Genomic DNA, 23,010 nt, shown 5'->3' with positions numbered 1-23,010 from the left:
GGCGACCTTCTTGCTGCGAGGCAACAGTGCTACCTACTGCTCCACCTTGCAGCCCAGCATTATGTGTGTAGTATGTAAATCATCAATTGATTTTCTTTGCAGACCTGTTTGTATTTTTTCTACTTTCCAATCACTAAACACATTATGATAGAAGTAGTGTTGCCGTCCGGTAAAGAAAACACTTACGCATACAATACACCTGTGTTTTCCTGCTCAAACCCACTCGGGGAACCTTGCTACTCGTGTCATCTGCAATTTGTTGAAGGGATAGAAACATTCTCAGTGAAGGTAAAGGGAGAGCAATTTCCGGGTCATGGAGGACTGAGGAAAGGAAGAAGCATAAATTAGAAGAATGGAAATCACCCTTGGAGTGAATGAATGTAGAATAGAAAGATATAGAGGGAGACAGAGAGAGCGAGAGAGGGAGAGAGAAAGGGAGTAGATAATAAAAAAAAAAAAAAGCCAGGAGGACTGCAAGAATCCTGAGAGGATCTGTCAGCTCTTGTTGGCTTTGATTTTAATGGAAGCCAGCGCTCCCCTACCTCTAACCCATTTGGCCCTAATTCCAGTGCTGCTTTCCAAACTTTTTAAACTTTAATGGCCCCTTCTTAAGTGCCAGCTGCTGACAACATTGATTTGGCTTTAAGCCTTGCTGTCCTGCACGCCTTTATTTTCTCCTGCAAAATCGACAGAAACATCTATTTTCTGCCATCCTCCTCCTCCTCCTACTCATCCGATCCTCCTTCTATCCTCCCTTCATCCGCTCTCCTCTGTTCATTTGATGGTGTCAGCGGTCGGGGGAAAGCTTGTATGAGAAGGGATGAAAAGGAATGCTATTTGGATAAGGTGTTCTTTTTAGGGAAGTATGTAGGTATATTTTTTACACTTAAAAAAAAATCGGCATACAGAGAAGTGACGCACAGTAGAACTGGCCTTCGGTGCAGCTGCCCAGTGTGAACGCCGCAAAAGAAAAACGTCATGGATAGAGGCAGTACTGTGTCATACTAAATGTTCAAGGCTGTGTTGTTGCACTGGCAGAGATCACATCGAAACCAAACGGCATCCCATTGTGTCTTTTTCTCAGAAGGCGATTCAGAGATTCTAAACTGGTGGCTGGATAATCGATAGTTTACTATTTGAAAACATTGTTATTCTGCTTCAGGAAAGTTCCTGCTTGGCAGCTGAATAACAAAAATAAAATAGTAAGTCCATTTTTTTTTTTAAACGACAAACAAAGCTCAAAAGTTTGAACTATAAAAACTATATATATATATAAAAATAGCATTACAAGCTTGATAGTTTGCTTTCATTCATTTCTAGCAAAGATAATTACGTGAAGTGGCATGTTGTGATAGGCATGTGATTCATGTAGGTCTAAATAACATATTGCTGCATTCCCCGTTTCAGACATGGGACATGGACCATTGCTGGCTTCATCAATCTGTTAAAGTGAGTTCAATCTGTCAGTCAGACAAAGGTCACTTTCACATTTATGTTCTTTAAAGGCCTCATTCAGTCATAACCCCCACAGTGTCAGAGAGAGTCACAGGAGGCATGTGATTTGTCCTTTACGCAAGATTAGACAACACACCAAGTGATGTATGATGCGTAATAATTCAAGAACAGACAAAATCACGGACTGTGTGTGTGACAGATCACCTATCTGAGGTGAGGAACAGCAGGCCTACACAGTGAGACGCGCCGTTTTGGACTGATCTGCCCTCCATGTTCTCTTGAGGAGATTGTCTAATTATAAGAAGTTATAAATTCATGGCTCTGCAGGGGTTTGTGATCTCAGGTATTGTCTGTGTCATGCTTGTGCAGATCGTTCCAGAGCATCACGAGCAGAGTCACCGCCAAACTAAATGTATGTGATCTCAAATAAATGGTTAAATCTGACAAAGTGTCCTGTCTGAAGTTGTTCCACATGCAAATTCATCCAATTTTCTCTCTTTGGTTCCTACTGCTGTCTGATGCTGCAGGTATTTCATAAACTCAAAGGAAATAGTTCTAAACAGCTGGAAGCAACAAACATCTGCTCCTTTTGACATCTTGTGGAAAAGAAAAAAAGAAGTTATTTTCATTATTGGCGAGTATCATTAATCTAAGCTGCTAGTATCTGGTTTAATTGCAGTAAAGCACGGGTGTCGAACTCCGGTCCTCGAGGGCCGCAATCCTGCAAGTTTTAGATGTTTCCTTCTTCCAACACACCTGATTCAAATGATCAGGATCGTTATCAGGCTTCTGCAGAGCTTGATGCTGAGCTGATCATTTGAATCAGGTGTGTTGGAAGAGGGACACATCTAAAACATGCAGGATTGCGGCTCTTGAGGACCGGAGTTCGACACCCCTGCAGTAAAGCATTATTTGTTTGTAGACATTTCACTCTGTAGCCTAACAGATTTTAAATTGTAGAGTGAGAATGGAAGTATCGAGCCTTGTTTGTGACGGTGCAGTTCAGACTTGTGCTGTGTTGAAAGTGATACCGAAACATTACTAGGACAAACTTAGTAAGATTGCCAGCGCTCCTTTTGTGGCAAAATGACCCGGGTGTGCATTCAGACATGATGCCAACATGCTCAGCTGCTGTCAGATGAATGGAACGGGGTGCATATCTGAAAGGAGCTGCATAGTCCAGACAAATCTTTATTCACAAGGAGTATGCTGAGCTGAACAGCGGTAACAGTGGATAGCTGCAGGAGGTTATGTGTGGTGCAAAAGCTATTTGTAATGAATCAGTGTTGCATTAAGCAGTGAGAGGATACCAAACGTACATGTAGAATTTATAACAAAATGCCACAGATTGTTAGAATGATGTTTGTAAGTAAACAAATGGCTGTGGGCTTAACTTTTTCACCTTTGTGTCAACCACACGTGTCTCTTTAAGCTCAAGGATAACTAATGTCCTGTGGGCCCTGTTAAAATGGACTGCTTGATGAGGAGAACCGTCCACACATTGCATCATTGGGCATTACTGCCACAAAATGGCTTAGGGGTATGGCATGGTCTTTAGAGAAGAGCTAGCACAACCCTCAGGCATGTAGGAGGGGAAAAAAAATGTTGTATCGTAAAAAAAAAAAAAAAAAAGAAGAAGAAGAAAAAAAGGTCTATATCTGGCTGTGCTGAGCATTCTTCTACCTGTATGCCAGTCTGTATTTGTTGAACTGATTTATCCGCTTCTCCTTCTGTCTTTTCATGTCAGTTTTTTCTCTCTACTTGGCTGATTGTCTCTGACCTCCTGTCTTTATAAGTTTAAAACAAGTTCCTTCAGAATCCTTACCTGTGCAAATGGTTGAATTGTATATTGTATATATATATATTTTAACAGAAAGCACCGACTGTCAGGATAGTGTGTGCACCCAGAAGTGAAATTACATGTAGACTCATAATGCACGAGTATTGTAACTTAGAATTTTATTCCAATTTATTTATTTTTGTTTTTTTAGAACTCATCTATATACCTATGAGTAATAAAAAAAATAAAAATGAGAGTGGTTATGAGGTGAAAGTGAAGAAACGTGGGCTGTTTTGACAGAAATTAATGATATTAATCAAATACATCCTTAGTTGGATGGATCCTTCCAAGTCAGGTCCATCAGAGACAAGATTTGTTCCCAACATTTGGAGAACAGTGTCGTGAGTGTGCAAGTGTGTGTCATTGAAAAGGGTCTGCCTTCAGTTCTGAATATATACACAGGGCTGTGGGCGCTTTACTAACGCACAGGCATCCTTGACAATTCCCTGAACGGCTTTCTTGGCAGAATTTAACGGATCCTAGACGTTAGACCTAAACAGTTTTTTGGCAGGATTCAATGACGTAAAATACAGCCATTAAGGATCCTTCCTTGAGTTTGAGAATTAGCTGATCTGTTGGCACGCCTCTGCTTCTTTCTTTTTCAGGTCCTTCCTTATACTTTACCCTTCCCACTTTATTGAGACATCCAATCTACTTTTGTTTGTTTTAGCTGTGTTCAGTTCATCCTTTGTGGATGCTTTAGGTGAGAACCTACACCCATTATGGTTTTGCTTATTCCGAGCTAATGAATCAGTTTCTTAATGAAATTGTTGCTGAGTGCGCCTCCCTTCTTTGTTATGCTCTCAGCGAGCCAAGCGCACCGCAATGTGTGCTGCTGCACTTTGAGTGTGTGTTTATGCAGAGAGAGGTGAAGGAGGAGTGTGATGCCCTCCCGAGATAAATGCTCAAGGCGTTTGGTCAGATATGATTATGAGAAAGGTGAGACGCAAAGTAATTTGTAACGCAGATGTATCAGTGACACCAGATAGCGCCTATTTTTATCTACTGTCAAACCGACGGCGACCTATGACGGTGCAGTTTATTGGGTTGTCAGCGCGTAGCGTTTAACCAGTGAATCCAAGCAAAAGTGTTAAAGCATTAGAGATGGTTTCAGATGTGATGGCTTTCATTAAAAATATTATTAATACAAAGTCTCATTAATGGAAAAACTGCAAGTTGTAACAAGATGACACTATCAGCAATGATTAACAACCTCGCTGCTAAATCTAAACCACATTGAGTGTCGCCAAGAAAAATAGCTTTCTTCTTATTATGCTTGTCAGTAGGTTGGACGCTTGTCCCTACACATGAGGTTTTTTTTTTTCTGCTAGAAGGTAAGAAACACTTAGATAAAGATAATACTTTTTAGAAATTGTATGCTGTTTTACTACTTTTCATTTTAGCAAAAACTTTGCAGCACTTTGCGATTAGGTAGCGGAGAGGCTGTTTATCTGTTTTCTTCAGAGCAAAGTTGCAACTCATCCCAAAGTCGTCTCGTAACTGAGCTACGCTCGGCTTTCCTGGCGATTCAGCAGAAGCGAACACAAAGAGATACACTAATGCATCCCTGAGTTAGTGCCATCTGCATTAGTAGAAGAAAAATGCAGCTTCAAAATCTCGTGTAAAGGAATCTGTTTGGATATCATATGGTGTCATTTGGTGCGCTTGAAGGAGAAGAGGAGGTGAGAACCAACCAAGAAGAAAGAATCCCCCCTATTTTTACATGACAGTAATTAGTTTGGGGTGCAATCACATCTTCTGCCCTCAACCTTTTCCCCATAAAGAGATCACATTCAAATGGCTATATTCTTTTCAAGTGCGACCTTGCCCGTTTCAATATTAGGATAACCCGAGCCATTCTGAATACATTCACACGCGCAGATAAGGCCTCGCTGGCATTTATGAAGCTGTACCTTACTGAAAAGAGGGTTTTCTTTCTGTATGTTCGGCTGGCAAGTGCTATAGTAAAAGGGTGACGAGGTTGAGAAACAGTGCGCCGCAAATCCTTCATTTTCTCGAGCCTTTCATGGTATCAAGCCTTTGCTAAAGGCCCACACCACAACCCTTGTTACACTCTGCTTCATGCTAATGTTCGCCATCAATAGGGAGACATCTATTTATGCGGGGATGACAGAGGGAGAGAGGGAGAAAGACAGAAACAGAGAGAGATAATGGATGAACAAAGACCAGAAAGAGACAAAAGAACACATGAAACAGAGGGAGAGAGTGAGTGAGAGAGAGAGAGAGAGAGAGTAAAAGAGATGACAGAAAAGAGGTAAAATTATAATTCCCCTCCCCCTTCCTTGTGAAGTGACAGCTACAGTGATGTATAACCCTGGCAGTGGAAAGTTAATTAGATAGGCTGGGTTACTGAGAGATGAAGGACTGAGAGGCTGAGGAGGAGAGGAGGGAGGAGGAGGAGGAGGAGGAGGATGAGAAGAAGATGTAGAAAAAGAAAGTTACACAAAAAAACAAGAGGAGAAGAGAAAGGAGGAGTAGGTCACGGGGAAGGTGAGGAATGAGACAAGTGAGGAGAGGAGAAGAAAGGTAATAATTCACCTAGAGAAAATGAGAGACACGGTAAGGACTAAAGTGTCAGAGGGGAAGTTTAAATAAGAGGCAAAGGGCCTTGTTAAAGGATTTTTTTCCCCCTTTAACAGTTTCAATAAACATTTCCAATTCAAGTGTAAAATTAGAAACCATATAAATATGATGACACTGTAAAGAAGAAAACACATGTATGCCATTAGAAAAGTCTCAGTCAGTTACTCTCTCACACTGGCTCCGCTTTTGGTTCAAGGACACACTTTAACATGTCCTGTGCACTGCTGAGCCGGTGATTGGATGTCTGTCCTCCGTCAGGGAAGTGCATGACTTAGACCAAAAGAACAAGATAAAAACAAATGCCATCGAAGCTGCAGACTCAGGCAACTATCTGTCCTCAAAAATGATTCATTGATTCAGTACCCACTCACTGGAACCGAGACTATCCTTGAGATTTTGGTACTTCTGGACTCTATGTAACCTCTAACAGAACTCTTTGTAATCTTGCTTGTCACATAGCCTGTGGGTGTCGGCGAGGGGAGGGGGGAGTCTTCAAATACATAATTTGTGCCTTCACTTCAAATCCGTCCATCTGTCCAGACTGTAAACAATTTGTCTGCTGCAGGTTTTCAGGGTTAGATGGAGGTCACTAGTTTATCCCAGATGGACACATATGGACAGTCACTTCCCAACAACTTGCATGTAAGATTCAAAATAATAAACCATCCTCTCAGGTTATATTACTTGTCATTGCCATTAATAGTCTTTAATCGGAGGCAAGTATTTCTGTGGCCGTTCCAGGTGGCTAATTTCTATGTTTTCTAAGTCAACCCAATGTATGCCGTTCATATGTTGTTCTGTGCAACTCCTCACTTCTCCAAATCTCTACATTGAAAGGGGGGAAAGCGCAAACTTACTGCAATCTATATAGTCACAACACCCACACTAATAGGAACTATGCCAGGGTGAAATAAACTGTAACTATCCTTTATCCTTATTTTCTCTGCAGGGACAAGTTTTCCAGTTAGCTGGATGTGTAATAATGTGCAATAAAATCGTGTAATCGATACAAAAAAACCCCCAGTACAGGCGGTGTAGCAGACACACTCCTACCACTGTGCAGTTATAAAGTTGACGACTTTTTGTTTTTCATGCTTCATTAAACATTAGTTGAAATTCAGCACAATGAAACAGACCTACACAGGAAGACTTTTATCAGTCTAGTCGTCACTGTTCACGCAAACACGCGACAGTGTCAACATGCAACAGATGTTCATTAATTTACTTTTATTGTGTCGTTTTTTAGCATGGGGCTGTAAGGTGGATGCAAACTCCACGCAGAAAGATCCCGGTGCCCCCACCGGGATGCGAACCGGCAACCTTCTTGCTGCGAGACAACAGTGCTAACCACTGCGTCACCCTGCAGCCCGTCCAAAAACATCATGAGGTTAATTGGTGATTCTAAATTGTCTGTGAATGTGAGTGTGCTTGGTTGTCTGTCTCTAAGTGTAGCCCTGTGATAGACTGGTGACCTGTCCAGGGTGTCCCCTGCCTTCACCCTGAGTCAGCTGGGATAGACTCCAGCCCCCCGCGACCCTGGTGAGGATTAAGCGGTGTATAGATAATGGATGGATTTTTTAGCATGAGTGGCACAAAATGCACCGCGCCGCCATATTCTCTCCACATCAGCCATAGCTCCAGTTCGGTATATTGCACATATTAAATACTTAGAAAGTCCATCCTCTATTGTATTTTCAAAAGTCCACCTTAGTATTTTATCACCATATGCCAGAGCTGTCCCAAGATTTCGGTGACCTCTGTGTGCTTAATTTAAAGTCAGACTTTCTATTATCTGGTCATGTGGATGAAGTTGTGTACTTTTCACAAGAGCGGAAATGAGACGGAAGAAGAGAGGAAATGAGAAACAGAGTGGAGCATGCAACTTTTAATGTCAGTGTCTGTGATGTGGATGTGTGTGTGTTTGTTGTTGGGATGCCAGTGCACATTGCGCTGTGTAGAAGAACGTGAGAGTGTGTGTATTTGTGATAGAGTGGAGTTTGTGAGTGTGACTGACAATGACAGTGAGTGCAACGAGAGGGGGGTCATTCTTCTGTTAATTACTAAGTTAATGACACACTATGCTCCAGCGGACATGCAATATGGCAGGCTGACACACACACACACACTCACACTCACTCTTACTTACACACATAGGGATAATAGCTAAGTCTGCTTCGGTGCTCACGCAACGTGGCAGGCTGCTATGCAAAGAGTTTGACAGTGAGATAGCAGGCTAACAATGACACACACATACAAACACACGCACGGCAGCAACAACTGACAGGGAACCTCATCAAACCAGCTTTAATGAAGTCACTTCTCCCAAATAGAAGAGGGGAAGAAAGGAGTGATGAGAAGAGGAGGGGAGAAAAGGAGGACAAGGTCGCCTGGATTGATGACGCTCATTAGCCTAATAAGGTACTTTAATGAAGTGGGCCCAACACTATAGAAAGAGCCACAGAGTCTAAAGACCACACACACACCAACACAAACATCCAACTAGTGTTGCTAGTTTGTGTTGTCCTTTGTATTTACACATGAGTACAGCTATTTTTGTCAGCTTCTCGCTTCCATTTTTTCTCCCCCCACATTCACCCAACAGACTAAAACACAACAATCGATGAATTCACACAGACAGTCCCACATATAAACACACACCCAAAAATAGCACTAACAGTAAGCACACACACTCACCTCTCCCTCTGAGGACTGCAAGAGAAGGTCTTTCCTACAGGATGCTGTGAAGTCACCCACTCCAGCGTTGACCTCCACCCCTCTGGGGGCCTCCAGGGTCAGGGTCCGAGTCGGAGACTCCAGCCTGAGAACCATAAACACACTCTGGTCATGCTGAAAGCAGTGGAAACAGAAGAAACACACACCTGTACAGACATGCGGTTTGAACAAAGAAAAGGTGGTTTAAGTCAGACCAACAGATTAATACTGCAGGTCGATAATAAGTCGAGTGCAATCAAGGTTTTTAAGGTTTTAAAGGTTTTATCCTCGAGAAGCTCAGTCAAAGGCAACGGCAAACTACAGCTGCATTGCTAAAGCAACAGCTTACAATACTCTTGAGTTAAGGAAATCATTGAAATGCATGCTGTTTCTGGAATTCACAACTTGAAGTCGAAGAGTGAACTGGTACGTGTTGTTTTTTTCATATAACATTGCACTTTTTAAACCATTGCATTGGTTTCAGATAAGAACATTTGTAAAACCTATTGTATATTGTAATTACTGTTATTAATTAATGTCTGGAGTAATCACACCTCATGAATTGATTAACACATATTTGGACAATGGAAATTTTTTGGATGGAAAGTCAGTAAGACATCATCAATTGAATTGTTAGGTCTGCTCAATGATAAAAAACAAAACAAAACAAACGAAAACAAAACAAAACAAAATAAAACTTGTGACAGAATTCTATGTGATGGGGATCAATACACGGAACTTTTTACACAGAAATCTGATAATGTGTCATCAATAGATCACAAACATTAATCGAAACCATTTTTTTTTTTTAAATGATCCAGTCATAAAGTCGAACAAAAATGGGTATCAGGTATCGCAAATTGAGTACTGTAATCCAGTGCTGCAAGTAGCATGGGTCCATTCTGCACTTATTGCCCCAATACGAGCTGGTGAGTTCTGTCTGTCCAACAATTTGGTCAGTACTGTTGGAACTGAATTCAAGAGGCTGGGGAGGAATAGCAGGTTCACTCAGCTTTTGAGTATCACATAGAACAAGTGTTTTAGAATTGAGAAAGAACTGAATTGTACCTTAAGTGATGTTTAATACATCTTGATACGATATCAGAGATGTACACACTGTACCTTACCTCACAGAATGGGTTGAAGTACAGTAACCCACTCATTTCAAGATTTTTTTCCAAGTCATTTTGCTTTTATTGTGTTGTCTTTGAGGAAACTTGTATGAAATATAAAGATTGCACAGTCGTTACACCACACTGCTCACGGTGTAGTGTGCTCTGGTCATGATTGGCATCCCTCCCCTTGAAGCGCAAAGGGTCAGTAGCTAAGTCTGTGACTCAAAGTTGAGAACGCTACGAGATGATTAAACAGTTTGGTGGTGTTAGATAAGCACAATGCTTCGCTCAAGGGCACGTTGGCAAGTGAAATTAAACATAGAACGCTTTCAGCAAAGCAGACAGAACTGCTATTTATGAAGTGGTAGTATGACTAATTAAACAGAACGCTCACAACAAAGACCAAATTGGGGAAACGCTTTGCTATAAGGGCACTTTTCCAGACATGCTTTGCCCAAGGGCCCTCCAGAAGGCTGGTTTCAACAAACCCTGCTGAGGGAAAGGCTAGATTAACTGATGGGCATCCTGTTTGTGGCAAAACAAACGAAAAAAAAGAGACCTAAAGAAGAATCAGTGTCTTGGTGTTTGTGTCAAGCTTCCTCTGCTAATGTCCTTCACTAAACTACTGTCTCCAGAATGAAGGAAAGTGTATAAACTCCTCATCAGTACTTTGGTGAGGAATAATTCCACATTTAAGGATTTCAATCTGAAGAACTAATCTATTAGCAGATAGAAAAAAGCTCCCTTGGCACTGCGTTCCCATGTTTGGTTGCACCCAAGTAATGAACATTTAGACGATCTTCCTGCTTCAACATCGCCCCTTTCCTATTATTAGGTTCATTTTGAGGCTGTTTCTGCTTTATGAGGTGGTTGTTTTATTCTACTGCAAAAATGGTTCACCTTGACAAGCAATTCAGTTGAATGTGACTTCCTAAAATGCATCTTTATGGATGAAATAAAACATCCCCCAATAAATGAATTTCATTAATTTCAAATGCAGATTCGTTGGATTTTTGGACATTTTCTTCACTAAGTGAGGATAGACGGACGTAAAGCAGATCACTCGCATCAAGATAATGTCACTTGATTTAAGAAAATGCTCCAAGCACGCTGGTTTGCATTAGAATTAAGTCATTTCACCTCAATTTGCTGCTCTTATTTTAGAGAAAGAGGGAGATTATGAGTGCCATTCAGACTAAATGACTAACAGTGTGCTGTGCGTTGAAACGAAAAGCTGTACTGACTGAAAATGTCATTGTTTCACAATGCGTCCTTTGTGGTTGTGGCCTTTACTGGCATGTAAAACATCTCCAAAATTGGCTCTCATATACGTGTTTTTTTTTTTTTATGTGACAGTTTATTAAAAACTTCACAAATGAAACCGTTTCTTCTGTCAGCAGTCTGTCGCAGCTCCTTCTCACAGCTAACTGAGGTATTTATTCTGGGTTGAAGGTAAAGGTATTGGAGGTGTGGAGGAGTCGTGAGGTGGATTAAAGCTGATGGAAGGTTTGCTGCTGTGCAGTGCTGAGCATCCAAGTGATATAATAAGTGTTGGAAGCAGACACTTCACATTGGGTCTGACTTATTGATCTGTAAAAAAACAGAGTGTATGCTGCTGCAGTCAGAGGTTAAGAAAAGGAGAATCAAAGGGAGAGACAGGAAGGTGATCGACAGACAGACAGAAGGTGATGTGGATTTGCATGTGCAATGGAGAGAGAGATAGAGATAGATACATAGAGAGAGAGAGAGAAAGAGGGAGAAAAGAAAGCCTGCTGGCCTCGTCAACACCAGTGATGTGCGGATCTTTGGCTCGTCTGACAGCTGAGGCAATTACAGCGATGCTGCTGCACGCTGAAACCAGCTCTGATGGACAAGCACACACATACATACTGACTATCTATCCCTCTATGTCTCTCTTCCCTCTCTCTCTCCTTCTCTGCATCACACTCCCTGTTAGCTTTCACCTCTGTTTTAACTCGCTTGTCCATTTTCTGCACAACACGCCACCTATTACTTTCTCGAGTTTTCCCTCGTTTAAAACTGCCCATATAGAGACAGAGTGTATGTACAAAATCCCTGCATGTCAGCTTCTCAGTTACACATTTTGACCACCGTAAACTTTTTTTTTTTTTTTAAGCTGACTAAGCTTTTGACACTAAAGGAAAAAATGTAATCCAAGCAGAGAAAAAGAAGTGGAGGGGGAGTGGAAAATGCTGCAAAATGTATGATAATGTGTTCAAATCTTGAACAAGAACCACGTCTGTCACTGTCAGTACCTGGCGATGAAACAAGCCTGAAATAAAAAAAACACTCCATGATGCATTATTATGAGTACGACCAGGATGGATGGGTTTCATAATAAAATTGGCATGAACATCGATTACAAGCTGAAAAATTGGGTTTGAGGTTTCATACAAGATTCAACTTGATTAACCTTGGATAATTTATGTAACAGAGGATAGTCTGGAGGCCGGTTATTCCTTGAACGATGATGTCCTTAATTATGAACGTGTCTTGTGTTTGTGCATTTGAGCTATCAGCATTCTCGACCTCGGAAACACTTCTTAAGTGTTGAATTTGAGGAATATAATGCCTTAAGCCTTGGACAAAGAATGGATGGTCATGACGGTGTTTTTTTCTTTTTCTTTTTTCTGGAATATGCCTCAGCTCTTTGTCAGTCTCATAATTCAGGAATCAGTAATGATGAAAAGCTTGTAATAGAAATCCGTATTAGCCTTAAAGCAGTTTTTTAAAATAAATGATAGCAGCAGGATTCATAGCATTGCCACTGATAATACGACTGACCTTTCAAGAAGTTTAGCCACAGCACTGGAGATGCAGTGCTGGTCCTGATCACTATGTTGGTGCAGACTGAAACATCTAAACTGTTGAATACATTTCCATGAGGTTTGATGCAGATACTCATGGTCCCCTGTGGATGAACTGCAGAGAGTCTGGTCATCTCCTCAAGCTTCATCATGAATTTTGTTATTGAGTTAAAGTTCTCTCTCTTATGATGATTTGAACTTTGGTGGTCCACTAATATTTTCCTGTAGCACCATCAAGAGTTACATCAAAGCAAAAAAGTCATTTAGCACGACTAACTCTCCCTTCATCTATACTTTATGAGTAGCTAATGGTAGCTAATTAGCAATTTGGCAGAGGTTCGTGAAGAACATACCTGCAAAACCTTTGAAAAACGTTGACAAAAATTACTTCGAATGAACTAAAACTGCAAATTGGAGTGTAGGTAGTATCTTTTTAACCCTGATATTTCTGAATATGTTCTAGAAATTCGAAACAGCTTGCTGCAAGGTGGCACAGTTGGTTAGCACTGTTGCCTCGCAGCAAGAAGGTCGCCGGAATCTTTCTGCGTGGAGTTTGCATGTTCTCCCCGTGAGGCATAGGTTCTCTCCGGGTTCTCCAGCTTCTTCCCACACAGTCCAAGAACATGTTGAGGTTAATTGGTGATTCTAAATTGTCCGTAGGTGTGAATGTGAGTGTGCTTGGTTGTCTGTCTCTAAGTGTAGCCCTGTGATAGACTGGTGACCTGTCCAGGGTGTCCCCTGCCTTCACCCTAAGTCAGCTGGGATAGACTCCAGCTCCCCATGACCCTAATGAGGATTAAGCGGTGTATAGATAATGGATGGATGGAATTCTAAACAGCAACTTCCAGAAATGAAGCGCGACAACACGAGTACAAGGCGGCCTCTTCAGTGAACTACTAAGCTCTGCAACCCTCTAAAACGGTGGCAGGTTGACTTTTAACAACACATATGGCATCGTGCGGGTACAGAGATCTTTGAGGATGGGAGGGTTCATTTAGATATTTTTAAAATAACTGTTCCACTATCTTTCTTGTCCACAGGCACACATTCTCAGTCTGAAGCCCATCGTCTGAATCACTCAGTGACACACCTATATAAACATATGCATACACACAGGCCCATAAAGTTTCTGGTCAGGCCTCTGCATGGTTGCTTTTTTTCCCATAGTGCAGATAGCAGGAGTCTGCAGCTAAGCTCTTATCTTTGCAATTCATTATTATTAGAGAAAACTGTCTCTCCTCCCTCTCTGCTCCCAATTCTTACATTATTCCTCCCTTTCTCTCTCTCTCTCTCTCTAATGCCAACAATCGCAGCCCCCCTCCCCTCTCTCTCTCTCTCACACCGATCTGCTTTGACCTTCAGTGACAAGGCCGTTTTATACAGAGTCCATATTTGTCCACCCTGACAAGATAAGCAGGACAGAAATACATCAACATGAAATGGTTTTTATCTTAATGCATTTTTTTTTTCTTTGTGGGGGGGACGAGGAGAAATAGAGGGTGGATGAGGGTCTTACATATTTAAAAAAAAAAGAGAAGACAAATAACAGTAGAGAATATTGGAAGTGCTTTTCAAAAAATATGATATCTCAGATATCTGGCAGAACTATAAATGAGGAGTTTTATACAAATAGCGATCCCATTTATATTTTCATGTTGGCAATTTGAAATTCGGTGTGATGCATACTACAGCTTTGTCCATTACGCTGCTCCCCGCTCAATGAATGTAGTCCTAATTTCTATTAAGTTAAAACCTGCAGTGCACAGCTTCTGCCTTTCCCTTCACACTTCAACACTTGTTTTTTTTCTCTTGGTTGCTGTTTTTAGTACCTGAAATGACGGCACAACTGTATCCTACTCTTTTCCTGTCAAACAACAGTTGCTCCTCTCTCCACCCCTGCAAATGTTGGTTCATGTAAAACACCATTACAGGTAAAGTATAAACTGGTAAATGGTATAAAATTGGGCCTGCAAGGTGGCGCAGTTGGTAGCACTGTTGCCTTTCAGCAAGAAGGTCGCCGGTTCGCCGGTTTCTGCGTCTAGTTTGCATGTTCTCCCCGTGCAGCGTGGGTTCTCTCCAGGTTCTCCGGCTTCCTCCCACACAGTCCAAAAATATGTTGAGGTTAATTGGTCTAAATTGTCCGTAGGTGTGAATGTGAGTGTGCTTGGTTGTCTGTCTCTAAGTGTAGCCCTGTGATAGACTGGTGACCTGTCCAGGGTGTCCTCTGCCTTCACCCTAAGTCAGCTGGGATAGACTCCATTTCCCCCGCAACCCTAGTGAGGATTGAGCGGTGTATAGATAATGGATGGATGGATGTACAAAACGATCACTTTATAATAGCTACATTACTTCTAGGTTGAACAGTGGGTTATTTGATCTTGTGTAAAATCAAAAATTGACAGTTTCACTACATAAGAATACACGCCCCATAGTCGGAACTTAATGCATCACAAGCACACCTTTTATTACTGACATTCAAATAGTTGACAATATTTTTCAATCCTTTCTACACCCAGCTTTGTTTCTAATGACAGACTCAACATTTCTTCGTATTGAGGACACCAAATACCCGGAAAGATGTTCTGCTCTTCTTAAAAGACATGTTTTGTTCAGATGCTCCTTGCTTTCGGAGTCGTATTGCACGACTCTCCCCTTTAAATGATCCCAAATGTTTTCGGTTGGATTCAAGTCTGGTGACTTCATGGTCGTGGATTTTGGCAGCGTGTTTTGGATTGTTATCATACTGGAATGTTCCTCCTCTGCCAAGCTTTTGCAGACTGGGAGTCTTGTCAGCCAGTATTTTTTTTTTTAAATTATCCCCAGTCATTTATTGTGCCATCTATTAATGTCATCTCTCCAACACCTTGTACACTCATGCAGCACCATATCATCACACTCCCACTCCGTGCTTCACTGCTGGGACGATGCATTCACTGTCCTAACTAGATTTATGTAAAAAATGCTGGATCCCATGTGAACAAAGATATCTTGGTCTCATCTGATAAAATATTGTGCTTGCCATATTCATTAGGCTTCTTTTCATGCACATTTTATGCAAGCAGGTGTTGTTTTCTTGGATGCCATCTAACGTGGTTCATGTCATGCATTGTCCTTTGAGATTCCAGCTTCCACCGATAACCTCAGTGCCAAGTCTGAAGCATTCTTCTGCCTATTTTTTGGCATAATTTTTGGAGGACGGCCGCTATGGCTCTGATTACTGGTACTATGCAGCTTTTCTGTACACCCTGATTACTGATTATCTATTCATGTGGAGCCATGATGCAGACATGCAGATAGACAGCACCCATAGGTCCAAAGAGTTCTGGAGTTCACAGGTCCTTTCTTTTAAACTATCTTCATGCAATTAGGCTAATTGGAAATCACTGGTGTACTCAGTTTTGCTTTAGTGTTCACAGGCTTTCTAACTTGTGTGTCTGGGACTGGAAGTGTATTAACTTCTGCTGCATTGAGTGTCTATTTTATATAATCTTTCTAAAGTATTTGTCCTGCAATGAAGCTGTCAAAAGCTGACTCTTATTGCCTGGAAGAAATGGCTGCGCTTGTATGCCTGAAAAAAGCATTTAAGGTCAGATTGCAGAGCTCAAATTATTTTTCACACAACTGACAAATAACTGTCAATTAGTGACAATAGGTGTTCCAGAGAAGTCTATTGTCGCACTTCTGTTTTTACCAAACTGCCTCTCATTACTGTTTGCACTAAAGCCTCGACTATTTATGCAGAGAAAAAACATTCAATAGGGCAGGATTAAGTTTTGTTATCCTTAAAACAGTAAAATAGTGGCGAATAAGAATGTAAAACGTCATATCAGGAGATAAGCTGAAATAATCAGAGGACCGTTAAGAATGGCTCCATTCTGTGTGTTCTAGTGAGAACAGCGAGGCAGCACTGTGCACACTAGCAAAAACTGAAGCTGCAGCAGCTAAATGGAATTCAGCCATCATTAATTTTAATATTTACACCTCTGCAGCACCGATCACATACCAGATCATGGACCATTTAAGTTTCACTTTATGGTATCCTGATCATAACTTAAATCAATTGCATTGAAAAAATAACATGTAGGAACATTTGCAAATCGCATTTTATGGCCGTTTCTATTTGAAGTGCCATTATATATATATAACATTTAGACTGTAAAGGCCATGTCATAGTGGCTTTAATTCTGATTTTAAATATATTGCGTAGGCTTTCAACGTCAGTATAGAATTGATTGAGGTATCTGAATGAAAAAAAAATGAAATGAAAAATACTTTATTCATCCCAGAAGGGAAATTCAATCTGATGTAGTTTATTTATGTGTATATATTTGTCCTAATTGTCACTTTCAGTTTGTTGAATTGAACCCCAACTTTTTAATTTTGAGCTTGAAGATAATAATTTTATAAAGTGGCATCACCTAAATTATGAGTGGAGCATGTCAGAGGTTTTCTGATTTGGGAGATGATTTGCTCGAACCCAAGAATCACGTTTTCTGTGCCGTGCAACACGTTCACTGCTCGCTGTTTAAACACGAGTGCACAGTGGGAATATTTAATTTATTTTGAGAGCTCATAGTTTTTAAGTATAAAAAAAGAGAAACACAAAGCATGCGTTCATTTGTGTATGAACATTGACTAGATGGGTTTTCTCTTACGATCATAGATCCTACAAGCTTCCTCCCAGCTCTGAGATGAAACCGCATTTCAAGAGAAATGACTTCATTTGATGTATTTTTGAAAGCAGTGTGGGGAAAGTTGTGCAGAAAATGTTAAAGTTTGGGATTTTTAGTGAGATTTATACTTCCCAGGAGACTTGGCTGACATTCATCCTGCCCTTTTCCTCTTCAGAACTATTGAAGGCCACGCCACCTTATCGCCACCTTGCCATTTGGGACGCAAACCTTTAACCTTTTCACGCTAAATGCTCCGTCATCCGCCTCAGTGCCCCCGTTGCCGTCGTCCAACCCCATCCGAGAAGCACTTTAAAAAACTTTTTACATTTTAAAAAGTGCTGCTGAGTGATGCATTGAGACGAGACCGAAGAAAGGAAAAGCGTCAGTCTTTGACTTTTAGAGAGTTAAATCGAGACAGAATGCAGAAACATGGCATTTCTAAAGCGTCTCGACTTCTGCAGCGAGCCGGTGCCTGGGTGAGGGAGGGTGATGCGGCGCGTTTAAATCGCCCCATGAATCCTGCAGGTGTGAAAAAAAAAAAAAAGAGAGAGAGAAAAGCCAAAGCCTTGGGCTGTTTTAAAAAGTTATAAAAGTCCCCACTGAGTTACTGAGGTGGGACAGGAGAAAGTCAAGGTACATTAGACATTTGTCTTTGTGGAAAGAAAGTGTGTTTGTGTGCAAGAGAAAGAACAAGAAACAGAACCTTGTGTGTGTACATGTTTTTGTGTTCACGCACTTGGTGTTAATTAGGAGGTGGCAACCACAGAAAACTACATGTTGTACTTCAGATATCAGGTTCTCTGACTTTTTGTGTGCAAACTGTGTGTGTTGCAGAGATCTAGCTCTGGATGCGAGCTTTCACGTCTTCACCAGAAGTCACTTCACACACTCGCCAAAAGTTTGTGCGTTTTGTGCAGCTATCTTTTCACAACATTCGATGTCCCATACATCTGTCTGCCTTTACACAACGCACCGGCTGACAAATCCTTAGGTTACTCCTGAAAATGATTTTCAGAGGCTCTCGCTGTCCTCCTCGCTGTGAAATGTAGCTGAGGAAATGGCTAATGGCAGAGTGCACAGGGAGAAAAAATGTCAAGCAATTTCATGCCTTTGTGCCTCTGATGGGGTGCCAAGCTGATAATTTAATCAGTAGTGAAAGACTAGCTTCACTCCTCCACAACTTCAGCCATTCCACCCATTGTTCATTGACTTATTTTTGCTAGAAAAGAGACGGAGTTGGAGACAGAAATTTAAATAATAATAAAATAAAAAAAAAGAGCGGGAGCTAAAGAAAGAGAGGGGGAGGCAGAGAATGGATAGGTGACGGGAAAAAATTAAAAGGTTAATGTCATGTAAATGTGACAATGCTGGGTCTGGTCCAGTGATTGGTACATTTTACTCATCCATCTGAGCTGCACTTCTGATCACACGTTACTCATCTTGTACTGCTGTTGACATTATAGTAAACACAACTTTACTGTACAGCTCAGTGATAGATGTGACCTGGAGGAAACTTGCAGGGTGAATCATCTGAAGTCACGCCGTGGTTTGATAGTGCCATTTTTTTTTGTTTGTTTGTTTTGTTTGCAGTCCAATATCTACATCTTTTGAGGGCCATAAACTAAATTTCCCCCATGAAGAAAATAGCTCTACTCCTGAAGAAAACTCATTCGCTGCTTTCCGAAGGAATAAAAGAAAGAAAAATGGGCCTTTTTCTTTCCTTGATGCTTAAACACACAACAAATACAGACACAGAATGTTATATCTATATATGTTTGTGTTTGCTTTGCGCTCCATCTTGGATACAAAGCCTAGAAAAAAAAACCAGCAGGAGAAACTATGCTTTGCTTCGTTAGCATTGTCTCAGTTTTCCAAACAGCAGAGCCTGACAGAAAAAAAAAAAAAAACACATCTGAGCAGAGAAACATTAGACTTCCTCACAAAGGCAATGAAAAGATTATAGTGCATTTAGTGTCTGTAGTGTGTGTTGTCTTTACCCATCTGCGGTTCAATCCTACCACAAGGCAACATTTTTTAATAATGGCATAGGGAGCAGGCAGACTGCAGAAAGCTGAAAACAATCCTTTTCCATGTGTAAGAAGTCAGCTATAGTTGTGTACTTGTGACACTTTGAAGTTTCTTCATGTCCTCCCACATCATATTCTTCATGTGTTGCATTTTATATTGTTGTCATCTTAGTTTTCTGTGTTGTAACTGTGCTCTGCTGCTTTTCTGTACTGACATCTATTGCACATTTTCTCCTCCAGAGGCTTCTTCCAACTTTTTTCTGTCTTTTTTTTTGTGTGTTTTGTTCCCTAAACGAATTGAGAATCTACGGGCCGAGGGTGTCGTAAACTGTACAGATTGTAAGGCCCTGAAGGCACATTTAAAATGTATGATATTGGGATAAATAAATAAATTGACAAATTACACACTTTGTTCATTTTCCAACAAAAAATAAGTAAATACCACCCCTGCAGCAAATACAGATTTTGTCAAATGTTAATGCATTGTTGCTTAATATTTCATAGATATAAAGAAAAAAGCAGCACTTATTGGACGGGTTCATTTGTTTGTGTAGCGATTAATCAAGTTGGCTTGTTGCTCGATGTGACACTGGAACATGACATCATCTAAGGAGGCCACAGTCCCTCACGACATTAATGACATTGGTAGCAACCGTACTGCAGTCCTTGTTACTCAACGTGCCTTATAAATGTTCTCCTGCATTTCCTAAAGATTGGAGGAAACTTTAATTGCTCCTGTGGGGAAGTTGGGTTTTTGCTGCAGCATAGAGAAAGATATAGATAAGAATAGCACAGAGTACTGAAGATAGTTCGATAAGTAATTGCCACAGCAGAACACACTGGGATTACGACAACAGATATAAAATAAGACGACAGGGCGTCCTCACCGAGAGATTTACAGGTTAGAGGTGTATCTGCAAGTGCGCGACTTTAGCTGTTCACATTATTGGTTATATAGATGAAAGAACATATGTTGGGAAACGAGATTGTGAATGTCACCGTGCTCTCATAAAAACTGACAGAGTGCCTCTGGGAAGGGCATGTAACCTCGCTGTTCCAATTTAATGTACAGAAATTACTGCCGTGACTGCATTTGGTGCTTATAATAAGAATGTACCTTGTGGCACAAAGTGTGCATTTTTCCATCTTATCAGATGCACTAACCAGAGGCTGATGATGTACTGAATAAAATACTGCATTAGTAATACACACAAGGGCTCCAGACTAATTTTAGTTTTACGTTTGTTGCACAGACTCTTCTTCCATTTAAGCGCACCAGCACATTATTAAGTCCACCCCAAATCGTTTACTGCACTTTTTTTGTACCACAATGATAATTTTGACTGCCTTCGCCCTAAGTCGGCTGGGATAGGCTCCAGCCCCCCCCGCGACCCTAATGAGGATTAAGCGGTGTATAGATAATGGATGGAACTTCTATGTTGTGTCGTTACAAAGAGGATGCTGTGACACATTGGGATCTCTTGAAGGTGATCTCTGTTTATTCTGACAATAAAATACAGTCGTGACTCGATAATCCGACCCTTAACAATCTGAAAACCTTTGCTATCCGACAGGTTTTTAGGAAAAACAATTGGAACCCATGAAAAATAGCCTTAACATACCAACAGCCTTGGATTCCGACTCCGACATGACATTTTATGTCACAAACAAGGTTAACGGCGTATTATCTGACTGAACAATCTGACAGATTGGCTACATTCAGACTGCAGGACTTAATGCTCAATTCTGATTTTTTTGTGAAATCCGATTTTTTTGCGAGTTCGTTCACATTTCCAATTAAACACGACTTGTATGTGATCTGCTGTGTTAACTTCATACGACCCAAAAGTGTCCCGCATGCGCAGAAGAGGACACGACGACGTCACATGCAGCGAGCGTGCTCAGTATTTGAGGAAGTAAACACGGATGGCCGCGGCGAAACATATCTGCTACTCCCCCGCCACCACCACCACCACCACCAAGTGTGACCGCTAACTAAACAAGCATCAGCAGCCAAGTACTGCCTGTGCGTTCCGGCCACTTTCACCCTGTCACCTCCAGGGTCTAGTTACTACTTGTTATTATTAACAACTATGAACAATGAATATTAACAACAAATGACCCTTCAAGCATCAAGCCCTCCTTGTATCTGGACCTCCATCTTGACAATCCGACAGCCTTGCTATCCCACATAAAAGAAGGTTTTACATTTAGTGTCGGATTATTGAGTCACGACTGTAATGGGCAAAGACAAAGTAATAAGCAGCTCCTCTCTCACAGGACAATAGTACAAACATGGACAGTGGATGTGGAGCCAGCAGACAGGATTAGTGATGGGTTTATTACTGACTGGTTAACTTCATAATTACTGTGGGCGACGGGGCCACCCCTCTCAAATAAAACAACCTGCTAGAAAACCAAATGTGCCCCCCATGTGTTTTGTTCAGACAAGACATCGGCATGGACGGTGTTTACAGCCAGAGCACCGGAAGTTAGGAAAGATGAAATAACACCAATAAAGTGTATCAATCATAGGAAAACATCTAAAATGCTTCTTTAATTCACTGTCGTCTCTGAAAGCACAACCAGCAGGGGCACAGTCACACCAGCCACCAACTATACAAGTCAAAGCGCAGGGCACAGTAGCCAGCGGGCGCTCACAGTCGATCACCAGCGCACAGTGTATCGCAGAATGTGGGCGGAAAGTAAATAAATAAAAATAACGCTGCACACACGGATAGACCTGCTAAATGTCATGCACTCCTTAGTGACAAATAAAAATGTTCAGTCGCACTTGATAGATTTTTGGTTGCACTCTGGAGTCCGATACATCATTGATGGGAAGCATGAAGTGAAGATGAATGCACAGGGTACGATGTGCTGAGCGCAGGTTAAGGTCTCGTTTGAGGACATTTTCTAGATGAGATGAGATACTTGAACCCTGATGGAAACGTGTGTCCATTCAGCAGAGAACGCACTAAAATTTCACCTCCTTTTGGGCCATTAGTGTTTAAATAAATATATTAGTGAGTGAATAATGAATCTGAATTTCCAACTTTACCTTTTCCTAAAAAGAAAAAAAGAAAAATGCAACGTTGCTTACAGCAGTCATTGATTGCACTCATCATTTAGTTTTATGAAAACTAAGGTTTAAACAACGAGCAGCATTTGTTCCACTGTGAACTCAGAGGCTGTAAAAAAAAATTGCACAACCATCCATCCATCCATCCATCCATTGTCTATACACCACTTAATCCTCATTAGGGTCATGGGGGGCTGGAGCCTATCCCAGCCGACTTAGGGTGAAGGCAGGGGACACCTGGACAGGTCACCAGTCTATCACAGGGCTACACTTAGAGACAGACAACCAAGCACACTCACATTCACACCTACAGACAATTTAGAATCACCAATTAACCTCAACATGTTTTTGGACTGTGTGGGAGGAAGCTGGAGAACCTGGAGAGAACCCACGCTGCACGGACAGAACATGCAAACTCCACTCAGAAAGATTCCGGTGCCCCCACCGGGACGCAAACCGGCGACCTTCTTGCTGCGAGGCAACAGTGCTACCAACTGCGCCACCTTGCAGCCCTGCACAACCACCATTTGCGCTAAATAAAAACAACAACAACAGGTTTTCAGCCTGTTGAGTGCTGTGGCGAATGGATTTAAATGCAATGTTTTGAACATGTAAGAAGGTAAATCTGTCATTTTAAGTGTAAGTGGTTAGAGGCAGACGTTTAACAAGAGAAG

The 23,010-nt window shown here is 41.3% G+C and overlaps 1 protein-coding gene across 1 annotated transcript in view; it reads right to left on the bottom strand.

The window, feature by feature from the left end:
• The window catches only part of LOC103358336 (zeta-sarcoglycan), a 169,547-nt gene that overhangs the window by 13,734 nt on the left and 132,803 nt on the right, over positions 1 to 23,010 (bottom strand). Inside the window, exon 6 of the mRNA XM_008283262.1 lies at positions 8,594 to 8,717. Coding sequence (XP_008281484.1) covers positions 8,594 to 8,717 — 124 coding nt within the window. The remainder of the gene's footprint in view (positions 1 to 8,593; positions 8,718 to 23,010) is intronic.

This window comes from Stegastes partitus, unplaced genomic scaffold (assembly GCF_000690725.1).
Source record: "Stegastes partitus isolate 25-593 unplaced genomic scaffold, Stegastes_partitus-1.0.2 Scaffold304, whole genome shotgun sequence".
NCBI classification, from domain to species: Eukaryota; Metazoa; Chordata; class Actinopteri; family Pomacentridae; genus Stegastes; species Stegastes partitus.
This window is presented reverse-complemented; position numbering and strand designations above follow the sequence as displayed.